The 14,767-nt window shown below is 43.4% G+C and overlaps 1 protein-coding gene across 5 annotated transcripts in view; it reads right to left on the reverse strand.

The window, feature by feature from the left end:
* LOC308618179 (kalirin) overlaps positions 1 to 14,767 on the reverse strand; it is a 467,155-nt gene that overhangs the window by 121,942 nt on the left and 330,446 nt on the right. For all 5 annotated transcript variants that reach the window (XM_081235674.1, XM_081235672.1, XM_081235671.1 and 2 more), the window contains exon 11: positions 8,392 to 8,583. In XM_081235674.1, coding sequence (XP_081091800.1) covers positions 8,392 to 8,583 — 192 coding nt within the window. The remainder of the gene's footprint in view (positions 1 to 8,391; positions 8,584 to 14,767) is intronic.

Raw genomic sequence — 14,767 nt, forward strand, 5'->3', positions numbered from 1 at the left:
GTCATGCAGCTAAATTGTAGGGACAGTCAAAGACCAAACTTGCCAAAGATGAGGTGTCAGTGTTACAAACAAAAAGACTAGACAAAGATTGGGTACGTCTGATAATACACTGACCTCAGGAGTCAATATCGTTTAAAAACTGTGTCCTCCCCACCAAAATTCGAGGATTCATGAATTGATTTCTCAGATTTCTGGCCATGTAGTGTACTATATTATAAAGAAACTCTTATCTAAGGTAGATTAAAACCTACTGCTAAGGAAAATCAGCTAAGAGATAAACAATCAAGTACAACATTAGATGCCACTCATCCCAGGGGTCAGCAGCCTGATTAGGAAAGGAAGGGGCCAGTCTACCTTCAAGAGGATAAAATGTCAAAATTGCTAGGGAATTTGACTCAGAGAAAGGGAAGGGGATTACAGCACCAGAGACAAAGGGCTAGTGACATCTTTCTTTATTTTTCCTTCTGTAAAAACAAAACAAAACAACCCAGAGAGAAAAGAGTTGTTGAATGGAATTGATATTTACTGGAGATAATTCTTGATTCTTCCCTTGTCTGGCTAGTGCTATACTCATGGGAAAACTACTTTACTTCAATTACTTCATACTTAAAGTGCATGTGCATTAGTGTGTGTGTGTGTAGGTGTGTGTTTGTGATTTCTCTCACTTATCTCTAAAATCCCTTCCAACTCTAACATGCTATGGTTTCTCTTCAGAAACTGAGGTAAAGAAGAGGGTAGTAATAGAAATGATTCTCTAAACTGAAAAATTGCAATCACGGCTTTCACACCAAGACACCAAAAGTTAGCAACAGTTCAAGGATAACTGCACCACCAAGTTACTATTTACCACCTGGAAAGCTTGAGTAGGGAGCCACAGGGGATCCCGAGAAACATGCACACAGTCACCCCCTGGTGTCAACAAGCTTAAATTGCATGCTCATAATTTTGTTGTAAGCACCTCTGGAGCATAAAGTGAACGAACATAAACGTCAGTGTCACTAAACTATGAGTAAGGATCCATATTCTATTCCCTGGGCTGTAACTTTTCTACTGCCTAAATTTCCTGTAGGTTTCCTTCTGTGTATGTGTCTATCTGACTTATCCTTGAAGAGCATACCTAGACTGCTTCGAAAGGAATACAAATCAGAGAGCTGCCGGACTCCAGCTCCAGCGAGTCCAGGGATACCCGAGGGATGGATAGCGTCGGCGAAGGAAATAATTCTATTACACTTCTTAAAGTATCAGCATTGCATGTTTCTCTTTCTCATGTCTTTCTTCTTCTTCTATTGTTTACAATCACAGGTTTATATATTGTAGTTGATTACATTACCAGGTACGTGGCCAAGCAATCTTAGCACAATCAAACCTCAAAATATTCTATAAAGATTAAAAAATATATATCCCCTAGTTTCTAGATGTCCTATTAAAATATTTCCCCAAGTTCCCATTAATCACAGGTTATTTCTTAGTAACCGAGCCAAGCAGTTATATGATTATTTTAATTGTAAAAGTTGGAGCTACTTGTTCCTATTTCTCTTCTTGCATGGGCAACCTTTTACAATGATTCCATGAAAATATTTACAATATACCCTGCATGCCCTTTCTTGTTGTTTCCTCCAACTGAGACAGTGTTTTCTCCCTACCCTAGCAACTAATTCTGCTCTAGGCATTTGCTTTTCTATAATTAATCTTCCTTTATAATAGAACCATAAATTTCCTATGTCATCGGGAACTCCGGCCCATGGCCATAACTCCATACTAGAGGGTGTTTTTCATAAAAACATCCCCTTAGTTCCAGGCTCTTAATTCTTTACCCATTTCCCCAGGGCTTTAGTGGGTACTTCCCATTCTGTGGTAGTTTCAGGAGGGGGAGTCCTAGAGGAATTTTTCTTTCACGTGGAGCAACATCCCCCCAAAATTGCCCCTGTATGTAAATTGATTATCATAAAACATAACAATGGAGCTGTAGTCCACCTTCCTGGCATGGCGCTGCCTTGCAGTTTCGCCTTTTGCATGACTTTGTCATGGTGCAATGGCTCCAGGATGGCTTCCGACAGAAAGCCACGTCTATTATTACTTTACTCATTATCAGGAGCCAATAAGATTGAGTCAGAATGATCTCACACTTCAAGCTATCACAAGGGATTGCCAGAACAAGGTGAAATCATGGAGTGAGTGAGGCAGCTTGGGAGCAGCCGCCACATTTCTTCCTACTGTCTTCCATTTCCTTTCTCTCTCCTAGGATAATCCTCTTAACCCTCTGCTTATCTAGAGTCTAACATATTAGCACTGCACCTTTGCCATCAACCCCCCTGCTCCCCAGAAAGAACCTCCTGTTTCACCCATTTCCAGACCCTCTCTTCTTTTTTATTTTCTCTACCAAACAGGAAAACGTAATATTTACTTCCCAACCTGTTTTATGAGACAAGCATAACTTTGATCCCCAAATCTGACATGGACATTATAAAAAGGGAAAATTATAGATGGAGCCAACATAATAGGATTGTCAGACCCTCTCTTCTCGATCAAACACACCTGTACAAGGACCATTCTTTCAGGGTTCTGCTCTCTGCTTGGCAATAACTATTTGTTCCATGCTGATATATACACTCAGATGGCTTTATGTGCCCTTTCTCTCAGAGAACACATGTAATTGTGGCCAAAAATACCTACATCCAAAAGAATGAGCCTAATTTGAGAATTTCTAGAACTTTGGCAGGGGGAGAGTTAAGGCAGCCTTTCAATGCCCTACCTAAGGTGAGCTCTAAGACTGAAACCAGTGAGTTCAGGAAGGGCCAGCACATGGACCCCATTCTGCTTGCATAGTGGGGAGCCTGAGAAAAGGGCAACTGAAAAGGGCAGGAAGGGAGGGAAAAGGAAGGGAGAAACTAGGAGGTTTATAGAAATAATGAGGCTTAGGGATGACTGGTTAAGGAAAGAGGTAATTTTACTCCATCACCTTCTCCTGCTGATTGGCTGTACCATTTGCACAGCTCTGGTAGCCATTGTGCTGATACAACTGATTGACCCCCAGAGGTGCAGAAAGGAGCACCAATTCCACAGGATGAATCGCCCCTCCCTCATTCTGAAGAAATCATTTTTCTTTGGCATTGACTACAAGCTTTTATTTCTTAAATAAACACCATATCAGTTTAGCAACTGAAATAGAGGATGAAGCTGTTTTGTTCTTGAGGCCATTATGTCTTTTGAAGACTGATTTAGTTTTGGTTCTACAGTGGGTGAGTAGAGAAACATGTATATATGTGAGTGTCTGTGGCATTTGTGGTATGTGTGTGTGTACCTATTTGAGAAGGAAACAGCATGAAAGAATGATTTCACAGGGTTATAAACAAATGGAAATTGGCATTTAATTAAACTACCTAATAAAGAGCTGAGGTTGATTATCTTGGCCACATTCCTTAGTTAATTTGACTCTCATATTATGATTGCAAAAATATCTAAAAATGGATATTTTGAAAACCCAGCAACTGCAGCATTTCCATGGAAACACAGCAAGGAGAGAGAATTCTGTCTGGACAATCTCTGCAGAGCAGATGACACTTGCTACAAATGCCTTTTCCCTGGACAAAAAAAAATGAGGACTTGGGTAAATGCTTCTCCTTATATCCTCTCCTAGCTCTCCAGACCAGCAAACAGTCAGCTGGCCTCTTGCCCCCAGGCAAAAAGAAGATATTTGAAAGTTCAGCACAATTTGTATTAATAGCTGAGGTTCTGGATACTTAAGAAGGTTCCAAGCACATGTTTGTCTCTTCTCTTTATTATGTAGCTCTTCTCTCTAAGTAGGGATGGGAAGTTTTGTTTTTATAAAATAACATTTATTGAGATTGTTCCCGATTTTCAATTGAAAATATCATTGAAGAAAACTTATAAAACAAATAAAATATGCAAAGGAAAATTAAATCACCCATAACATTCTTAGCTTCTTTGTATACCACTTTCTAGTCTTTATTCTATGTGTGTGATCAAAATTGAGGCCATGATGGATATACAGTTTTTTATATGTTACACCACAAGCCCTCTCTCATGCCATTAATGATCTTTGACAGTGTGATTTATAATAACTGTATAATATTTCACTCTATAGATTTACTATGATTTGTTTAATGAGTCACTTAACATGGAATATTTAGATGGCTTCTAATTTATTCAAGGTTATTAATAACGCTGTAATGAAGTGGTTAGAAGGCTTTAACCCTCCAGACTCCTTTAGTCACCAAGAATTCACAAAGCAGGCAAATAGAATCAAGCAGACTCTTCAATCTGCAGAAGAAATGAGCTTGGAGGATATCTTCTTCATATTTTCCTTCGGTTTCCTCTCTGATCCTAATTAGAGTACATCTTTAGCAAAACTGAGCAGAAGATTATCCTTCCATTCACTCTATTTACTGTAAGAAAGAAAAACATCCATAGCAACTCAAAATTCCCTCACAGACTTGCAGACTAGTAAACTTGGCTACTAATCTTGCCTTGAGTAAAATGCCAGAAGTTTGCCTATAGAGTCAAGAGGAAGGAGTCAAGAGTTAACAGACCCGGATCAGACAGGACCCACACTTAGCAAGGTTTGAGAGGTGGTGTGTCCTGAGAGGTAATAAACAGAATAGGGAAAGAGCAAACTACAGGACTTCCTTCTCCATTAGCCCATCCAAGGATGCTGACTTCTGCCCCAATAGTCCATTTCTGCCTGCCATACAGGCCCTAGAGGAAAGGCCCCACAGGCAATTCAGATTCCCCACCTGCTCTTCTTTGTTTTCACTGTCTATAGAGTTCAAGTCAAAGAACTGGAATAGATGAACCATGTGATTGAATGGGCTTCCCCCCGCCTTATTTTATTTTATTTTTTTAGCAGAAACGACTAGCTTCTCATTGTCAAGTAAACCTATTCAATATTTATTCAGCATCACTATGTATCTGACACAGCAGTAGAAATATACAGTAAGATCTGTATCTACACATCTAAACCCACATGTGTATGCTCCATCTGAGCACCTCCAATTTAACGAGGAAGCTCCAATCACCTCAGTGAGATCCCAGCATCTTGATGAGGTATGCACACAGTGCTCCTGTCCTGCCTGGCGGGGGGGGAGTTGGAAGCCCCAGGGAAGAATTTGAAGGAAAAATGATGCCTGAGTTGAGTCCTCAAGTTCCTTATTAACCCTGCATTAGAGATGCTCTAAGAATAAACTTGGGGGGGAGTTTTCTCCTAGGAAAAAAATGGGTGTTAGTATTGTACTATTCAATTTTGTAATAGTCATCATCATAATTATCACAAAGTAATAGAGAGTAAGTAATTTTCCCAAAGGCACACAGCATGCTCAGTGAAGATCTAGATCTGGAAATCTGACCTCCCTGGCATCTAAGATCTTGCTGTACTTAACAGGTGTGTGTATAACACATATGCCTAAGTGTGTACATACATACACATGTCTTATTCTCTACTCTGCCTAAAAGGCGCCTCAGACAGACTAGTTTGGGGATGGGAGAGAAAGCATGCAGATATAAAGTCCTGTGGGATGGCCCCTGTGAGCATCCCCTCCACAATAGCCACTCAAAATTATGTTTTTCTTTCCATCCTGAAAAAAAAAGTCAGAAACTGTATAATCTGAGAGTTGCAGACCTCTTGAATAGAAAGAGCCTCGCAATCACACATCCCTTTGCACCCAGGCAGGACTGCTCCTAATTTCTCTCATATTTTGAGGTCCCGAAGAAAAGAGACTACGCTACTTCTGACAGCCTCCTGTCTGAATGAATTCCCTGGTGGAGAAAAGTCCTCCAAGTCTCTGTTTCCTGGCCTTTATATGAAAGGCAAATGAGAAAAAGCATGGGCTTTGGAGTCAGATTTGAGATCAGTCCGTACATTTACGACATCCTCACTACAAGACCCTGGGTAAATTATTAATTTCTCTGATCTTTAAAATTAGAATAAAAAATGACAATTCTCATGGCTATCGACTAGAGAGATAAATAGTCAAGCGCACTGTAGGGGCCCATCCATTTTAGTTCCCTCTCCCTTTCTTCACCTGCTCCCAGTATCATGCTGCTCCCTTTGGTACTATTTGATATGAATGTGGTTGTATACACTGAGCCACGGTGGGAAAACAAGTCTCAGGTTTAAATAGGACCCCAGGCTTAGCAAGGTTTGAAAGCTCTCTGGGAAAACAATGGTTACTAACTGCATGCCTGACTATTCCTGTGTGCCACACCCCCAGCCCTGGGAACACTTTGCTTTTCTCAGCTAAGAGCTACCCTCCCCACCAAGCCCCTGCTTTGGGGTTTGAAAAGGTAATGAGGAAAAAGATGAGCAAGGAGAAGAAAGAAGAGCAGAGGACAGGAGGAGATACAAGAGGGAAAAAGAAGGACAGAATGTGTGGTAGCAGGTAAGAGCATGAGCGCAAAGTTTAGGGAGATGGGTCAAGGCTCTGCTGCACTGGCAGCTCTGTAACCTTAGACAAGTTCTTTTCTGGGCCTTAGTTTCCCCATTTGAAAATATGTTCAATAAAGTCTGTATCATGAGATTCTCATGAGGATTACACGAGATGATGTATGTGTCTAACAACTAGGAGGTACTCAATTAGAAAAAACTACTATCTAATATACATTGAGTGCTTACAATAAACCAAATCTTTAGGCGAGGTGAATCACCTGTATCACCTCAGGCTTAATTTATTATTATTATTAATTATTATTATCGGTATCAAATAAAGAAGAGGAGGAGAAGAAAAAGAAAGGAATCTTGAATTCACATTGGAACCATAAGGGGCCTTAGGGCCATTGAGTCCGACTGCATAGTTTTATAGATGAGGCAACCCAAGGCCACAGACACAGCGATTTGCACAAGCTCACAGGGTTCTATAGCAGCAGGATCTGGACTGGATCCCAGCCTCCTAGTTTCATGTACAGAAGGTGGGAGATGCCGCTAGAAAGGGTTCCTGGGAGCCTCAGTCACCTTTTCAGGAGTGGCACTTCCATGGAAACTAACCTCATCCATCACCTCTCTTGGCAGCCAATACCCTCACAGCCCTCACAAGGAACATGACTCCTGTTCATTCATGCTCCATTCTCTCACCCACAGGCTCATAATTAAAAGAGAATACACATGCCTTTGGTTTCTGAGACCATTATTAAGAACTGGGTGAGTCACAAGCAAGCAGACAGACAGGCAGGAAAACCTGGATTAAAGCTAATCCCCTTGCTTTACAGACACTCATCAGAGAGTGGTCGTAGGTCCCACAGAGAGGAAGCAGAGCCAGCTTCACGGGGCTCCCCAGCCCTTCATCTGCCTGGGGAATCGCAGTTTAGAAAACATTATCTTCTCATGTTTGTCTCTGATAGGCACTGCAATGATTTGCATTCATTCCCACAAAGTGTCAGAAAAGCCTGTGAAGGAGTAACAACCAGGCTTCTTAATGCATTTCAAATATCAAAAATCAACTTAATTAACTAGGGTGCAATCCAACTTTAATTAATACTCCATTAAAATGAATTCCTGGGGGGAACACAAGCATGCACACACATAATGAGCTCATCTGCCAAGGGTGTTATTACAGAAGAGGCCAAACGTGCCTCCTCACTGGCCACTTACTCAATCTCAGAGTGCCCCGTGTTAATCAGAACCAAAGAACAACCGCACGTTTGCAACCCTCCTCCTCTCTATGGGCCCTTCTGCCCTGCCAACAATGCAACATGATCCATCCTCCCCTCTCCTGTCTCCACTTTGTGAATGATTCGGGGACCGGATTTAAGCCCAGCTGGCTTCCTCCTGCATGGAAGTCACCCCAGTCCCCACTTCCTTCACTGGCTGTCACTCCACGATGAGAAAGGTGAGGACCATTTCACTTTGATAGCACCCCGTGGCAGACCTCATTAAGAAGATTTAATCCTCTGTTTAAAAAAATAATAAAATAAAAACATAGAACAGATTTGCAAACTCTGTGTGTTCCTTGCTGGTAGCAAAGATGATCAAAGTTCTGCAGGACTCTAATTTTTGAAAGGAAACAGCAACCAAGAAAAATTGGGTGTGGGGTGGGAAGGGAGTCTCTGATCCTCTAATATTGCCACTTACGGCGACGATTTCTATACCAGGGATCCCCAAATTCCTCCAGCTGCAGACTAAATGCTCTAACAGACTCCCTAAACCACCTGCCTTCCCAAGCCCCCTCCTCACTAGAGATGCGGAGGAAATTTTGCCCCATGTTGGTAGAGACCTCAATACAGGTTATAAGGGGCAAATTATTAATATCATCAACCTTAGGAGGCTAGTAATCCCCAGACCACCCAGGACCCCAGGCAGACCTCAGGGGCTAGGAAACTGCCCTGACCTTTGCCGGAACAAAGCAGCCCAGCCAGCACCCCTCCTCTGCTCGCTGCCCTTACCTCTTTGGTGTGAGTGTGGAAGGAGACAGACATGTCCAGCAGAAGCTTCCGCTGCTCCACCCTACGCACAAAGTCTTGGATGCGCACCTCCAGATGCCGAGCTGCCTTGTAGATCTCCTCCGGGTCACATTCCCCTGTCTGAGCCAGCTGCTCTGCCGCTTCTAGGAGCTTGTCCGCATTGGTATAAGTATTCTGCCGGCAACGACAGTGAGGGAAAGTCAACTTACAGTCACAAACCGAGCTTCGCGCCTTCGCCCAGCACCCACCCCGGGCTGCCCAGAGCTGGAGCGCAGGGCGTGGGCGCCGAGCCCAGAGCTCCTTGATTTGGCACGGGGGAGCTCAGCGCCCAGCTCACCCACCGCCTCTCGGCAAGCCAGCAGCCTGCCTAGCAGCTTGGAACAAGTGGGCACTAGCTAGGTGCCTTCTGCGTCCCTGGGATTTCTCCCAGGTGGGCCGTGCCTGGAGAGAAGTGAGGAGACACGCTAGAATCCCCATTCCTTGGCCGTGCGCCCTGACCCCCTACCCTTATGGAGATCCATCACTGCCCTCACATCTCAGGCTGTAACTGCCAGAGTTGGAAATACCTCATCCACGAAGATCGGCTGGGTTTCTATATGAGAACGCCAGGGAAATAATAACTGGGAGACTTGCTCGACTTTCCCCCCAAGTCCCTTGTAACTACTGGTGTTTATCTTTTGGAATGGAGCTATCTCTTTGGAGGGGAAAGGGTCAGCAACTCAGGGAACCGACAGAAGGAAGCAGCCACAGCCAGAGTGAGGAGATGCAGGCTATTCCCTGTGCGCCCAGCGAAGGCTTAAAGCTTGCAGGAAGGTTGGGGATGAGTCTGGTGATTTTGTTTATCTTAAGCTACCACAGGCACACACACATTCACACATGTACACACTCACTCTCACACACACTCTCCCCCCAACCCCTGTCTGTATTCTCCAGAGCAGTTTAAAAGGCAACCAACTTGTAATTATTGTCCATCAGGATGGAGTCACTGCCTCTGCAATACCTATATTCCAGTTATTACATATATGCCATGGATACAACTTTCCTCACTAGGCTTCCCTTAAAAAAGATCTCCAGACAGACCCTGGATTAGAGTTGGTGACTCAGGTGTACATTATATTTCTTAATATCCCTATAGCGGCACAATGACCTACAGAATGGTGAACAAGTGGTTACTGGTGACGGTGTGAATCCGGCGGCAGAAACAGTCAGGATCGAATGCAGAGTGAGTGGAGAACTAGAATGGATTTTGGAGCAATGACTGTATGGTACTTTACTTTGCCCATATCTGAAGTGGCCTCCACTCCCCATAGAGTTCTTTAGACTCACCTGAAGACCTGGGTGTTAAAGGTTGAATTGTGCCCCCTCTAAATTCACATGGTGAAGTCCTAACCCCCAGTACCTCAAAATGGGACCCTTATTTGTAATCAGTTATTGCAGATGTAATTAGTTAAGATCAAGTCATAGTGAAGTAGGGTGGACCCCTAATTCAATATAACTAATGTCTTTCAAAAAAGAATGCCACATGAAGAAACAGACACACACTCAGGGAGAACACCGTATGAAGCTGAAGGCGGGGATCAGGGGATGTGTCTACAAGCCAAGGAATGCCAAAGAGTGCCAGCAAACCGCTGGAAGGTAAGAGAGGCATGGAACAGATTCTCCCTCATATCCCTCAGAAAAAAAAAACCCTGCTGACACCTTGTTCTTGGACTTCTAGCCTCCAGAACTGTGAGGCGATACATTTCTGTTGTTTAAGTCACTCAGTGTGTGGTACTTTGTTACGGCAGCCCTAGCACACTAATACACCAGGTGGAAGACCCCAAAGACTGTTGACCCAGCTTCTTGATGGAACTGCAGAAGATGAGCAGGCTTGCAGCGAACACTTGTCATGGCCTCAAGGGATGCCAAGAGAGGCCCTAGTGGATCTGTAAGGAATGCCATCTGACAAGCAACTGCCCAAGGTAAACACTGTCCCCAGAGCAGGTGAGATGGGGTCGGGGCTGGGAGTGGGGATGAAAAGGAAGAAAAATCCTTCGGCCTCACTTGAAATGCTGGGAGAGATGGGAAATGATAGGCGGGAGGGGACCTCTGGGGCTGTGGGCCAGGTTAAGGAAGCCTCTTAGCGGGTTGCCTGCAATTTCTAGTAAATATACCCAGAGCTGACGGGAGAGAGTTTTTTCAAGGATCTTTCAAATCTTTCACTTCAAACTTTAGGGAATCTCAAGAAATCCCCAAAAAACCCCTGAGGTTGTGACTTTGTAGTTTCTAGCCAATAAATAAGAATTTATGCCAAGCCAAAGCAAGCTTGTTTACAAGTTAAGTTTGGGACCAATAAGAGGTAAATAAAAAGCAAAAGTGAAGTTTCCGCTGCATGTAAGGTGGACAACTTGTCCTGGTTTGCCCAGGACTTTTCTGGTTTTAGCACTGAAAGTCCCGTGTCCTGGAAAGCCTGTCAGTCCTGAGAAAATCGGGATGGCTGGTCAACCTAACACATACCCAACACTGTAGGTGTCTCAGGAGTACAGATACATATACGATGTATATTGCCTCAAAGGAGAATAAAATCACCCTTGAGAGAAATAATGTGACAACACATTAAACGGGGCAAGCAGTACAATAATTAGGGATTAACGTTTCTTGGCATGATATAGGTGCTAAGAAGAAAATGAGTGAAAACCAAATAATAGTAGCCAATAATGACTGAATACTTCTCACATGCCAAGGACCATATGTATTAACTTGCTTAATCTTCACAATAACCCTAGGAAGTCGATATAGCCATCAGCCCCATTTTACAGATAAAGAAACTGAGGCAAAAAGTATTTCTGGCTAAGGTCACATTTCTCAAGTGACAGAAATAAGATTAAAATCTTGTTGTCTGCCTTCTGAGCCCAAGCTCCAAACCAAAGTACCCTATCAGATGAAAAGGGGCCTCGCACACCCTATCAGATGAAAAGGGGCCTTGCACGCCATGCTAAGGTGTTTTGGTCCAAGGTAGTGGGAAAGCACTGAACAGCTGTAGGTAGAAGAGAAGTACGACTGGGGTACAGTATCTAGAGACACTACCCTGTCTCTCTACAGATGAAGGCAGAAGCCTGAGGATGGGCAGGATTTAGCAGAGAAGGAAGGGTTTCTCATGGATAGGACTGTCTCTCTTTGTGCTCTGTTTATCCCATACCACAGCTGCTCTCATGCTCGTGGTAATGATGTGTTTCCCTGGGTATCTCCCCAGTTACTGGTCTGTGTACCCCTTAAAGGTAGGTTCCATGTCTCACTCATCTCTGGTTCTTCATGCCAGATACCATGGCTGGTACACAATAGGCACTTACTAAATGTCTGTTGAACGAACAAGATTCAGAGATGGGAATGCTCATGTCATGTCTGGATAAGTTGAGGCAACCTGACTAAAATTGGAGAGTGGCAGGAAATCACATTGGATAAGGCAGGGGAGAGCCCGATAATAGATTTTATAGAGAGAGAGGGACAAGAGAGACGGGGGGAGGGCAACAGAGTCAGCACTAAAAGCTGGGGTCCCTGCTCTACCCGCTACCCAGCCCTCCTCCCCATCACGACCAGAAAGAGCCTCTTAAATTCAGATCCAGTCACACCTCTCCTTCATGTAAAACTGTTCAGGGGCTTCCCACTGACTTTGGGGTAAAACAACTCAGGGTGCCGTGCAAGGCCCTTCTTCACCTGACACTTGTTTTTTCCCTTCAGCTTCAACTCACATCACTCCCCAACAAATAGCCTGTGAAACAAATTGCTTACACTTCCGGAAACTCACAGCACTGAATCTTCCCCTGTGCTTCTGCCTGGAGTGTCCTTCCTCTACTTTTTTTACACGACCAACTCTTACTCACCCTTTAAGACCCAGCCCAGCCCAGGTGTCACTTCTTTCAGGAAGTGTACCCTGAGATCCACTTCTCTCCCAAGGTTGGCTTAGATGAACTCCTCTGGGCTCCAGAGTGACCTGTGCCAACTCCCTCCTTGGTACCTGCCATATTCTAATGCAAATGTTTGCCTTTCTCATCCACTCAGGGGCAGGTAAAGTCTTTCACATCTTTCCCTTAGTGCCTGGCACCAAATAAGTGCTCTATAAAATTTTAGTGAAGGAATGAATAATTAAAGAATACATTAATCCCACCAATCCTAATATTCAATCCTTGGCCCTCATCAACTACTTGGTATAAGACCTCACATGCTAGAATTCATGTTCAATGTTCAATCCCATTTGGTTTATCCTACCTCCTGGCACAGTCTTGAAACAAGAATGTGCTTACAGAATACCAACTAAAGTATTGACAGAGCAATACACTGATGCTTGTCATTGACACAGATTGGGGCAAGGATCACCATAGGCTTCCGCTCACCTTCTGACCAAATTAACAACAATTTCTGCCCCAGGGCCAGAGTCCAACCTCACTATGAGTGCAGTTCCTAGGTATTCTTTGGTTCTCCAGCCTCCTATCCCCTGTCTTGGGTTTGGCCCCTTGCTGACGTTTCCTAACTGATGTTGCAAAAATGGGTTATGAGTGCGGGGATATCAATCCCTCAGCCCCTGGGGCTTTCAAGCAGGGCCCGTGGTAGCCAGAGACCTGAGTCAGAGATTTGGGCCATACAGATGGCTGCACTTCCTGTTCTTCCCCACCCCCACCCCCATGCCTGTGTCCATCAGGTAAAAGCCCTTATGTCGAAAGGCATAAAATCTCATCTTCACTTTATTGTGCTTTGCAGATACTGCTTTTTTTTTTTTTTTTTTAACAACTTGAAGGTTTGTGTCAACCCTGCGTTGAACAAGTCTATCAGCACTGTTTTTCCAACAGCATTTGCTCACCTCATGTCTCTGTGTCACATTTTGGTAATTCTCGCAATATTTTAAATTCTTTCATTATCATTATCTTTGTTGATCTTTGATCAGTGATCTTTGATGTTACTACTATGACTTGCTGAAGGCTCAGATTATGGTTAGCATTTTTTAGCAATAAAGCATTTTTAAATTAAGGCATATACATTGTTTTTTTAGACATAATGCTCTGGGCACACTTAACAGACTACAGTATAGTGTAAACAAAACTTTTATATGCACTGGGAAACAAAAAATTCATGTGGCTCGCTTTATTGCCGTATTTACTTTATTGCAGCAGTCTGGAACTAAACCCGCAATATCTCTGAAGTATGCCTGTACCTTCCATTCCCCCTTCTGCAGCCTGTGCTCATTACTTTTTTGAAACAGAGCATTCTAGGATAACTAAAAACATGGGCATCCCAGCAATACAGATGTGGTTTCAGACTTCTTAGGGTGAAGCAGAGGGACAGGAGGTCGGCTTTTTCAGGCAAGGTGTGGGACAGGCAGTCAGTAAAAACATTTCTGGTGTTAAGAGTTGGCCTCCTTGATAATATGAAGTTAGCCATCTTGGCCCTATGCTCTGGGGATGAGGAAGGATGAGGCCAAAAGTTACTCTTATAATTCAAAAGAGGCAATATGGACTGAAGAACGTAACTATCAGAGGACCAGGATAGAACTCCCCTCCTGATGATTTTTTTTCCAGGTTGCATTGTTGGGACCAACGAGCAGTGAGAGGAAAGCAGCAAAAGGACACAAACACTAAAAAAATAAAAGAGAGAGAGAGACAGACAGACATAGAAGCACAGGCATTAGGGAGGCATATACTTATCTCTGGATCTTGACATCAGAGAATGCCAGGCAGATCAAGGTAATGCCATTTGAGTAGTACTTTACAGTTGACAAATAAATCTCTCTCGCACTCCTTCCTTACCCAATCTGGGGCAGATCTACAGAGGATGCATCTGTGTGTGAGGAGACTACCCAAGGCTGGAGAAAGAACCACTTGAAAGGATTGGATGTAACAGCATGCAGTACTCTCACTGGGTGATGGATAGTACCTGCTTCTACCAGTTAGACTGGAAAACGCTGTGATTCACAGGATATTGGGTAGAGTATTCAGATGAGTCTTGCCTCAGCTAAGGTAAATGATTAGCTCTAGACTGAGTACTTCTCTGGTCTTGCCTAACACATTTAAAAAAAAATTTTATTGGGGTATAATTGATTTACAATGTTGTGTTAGTTTCAGGTGTAAAGTGAAGTGAATCCATTATACATATACACATATCCACTCTTTTTTAGCTTCTTTTCCCATATAGGCCAATATAGAGTATTGAGTAGAGTTCCCTGTGCTATATAGTAGGTCCTTATTAGTTATCTATTCTATATATAGTAGTGTGTATGTGTCAGTCCCAATCTTCCAATTTATCCCTCCTCCCCCTTACCCCTCAGTAACCATAAGTTTATTTTTTACATCTGTAACTCTATTTCTATTTTATAAATAAGTTCATGTGT

Source organism: Mesoplodon bidens (genome assembly GCF_964165515.1).
Source record: "Mesoplodon bidens genome assembly, chromosome: 5".
In the NCBI taxonomy this organism is placed as follows: Eukaryota; Metazoa; Chordata; class Mammalia; order Artiodactyla; family Ziphiidae; genus Mesoplodon; species Mesoplodon bidens.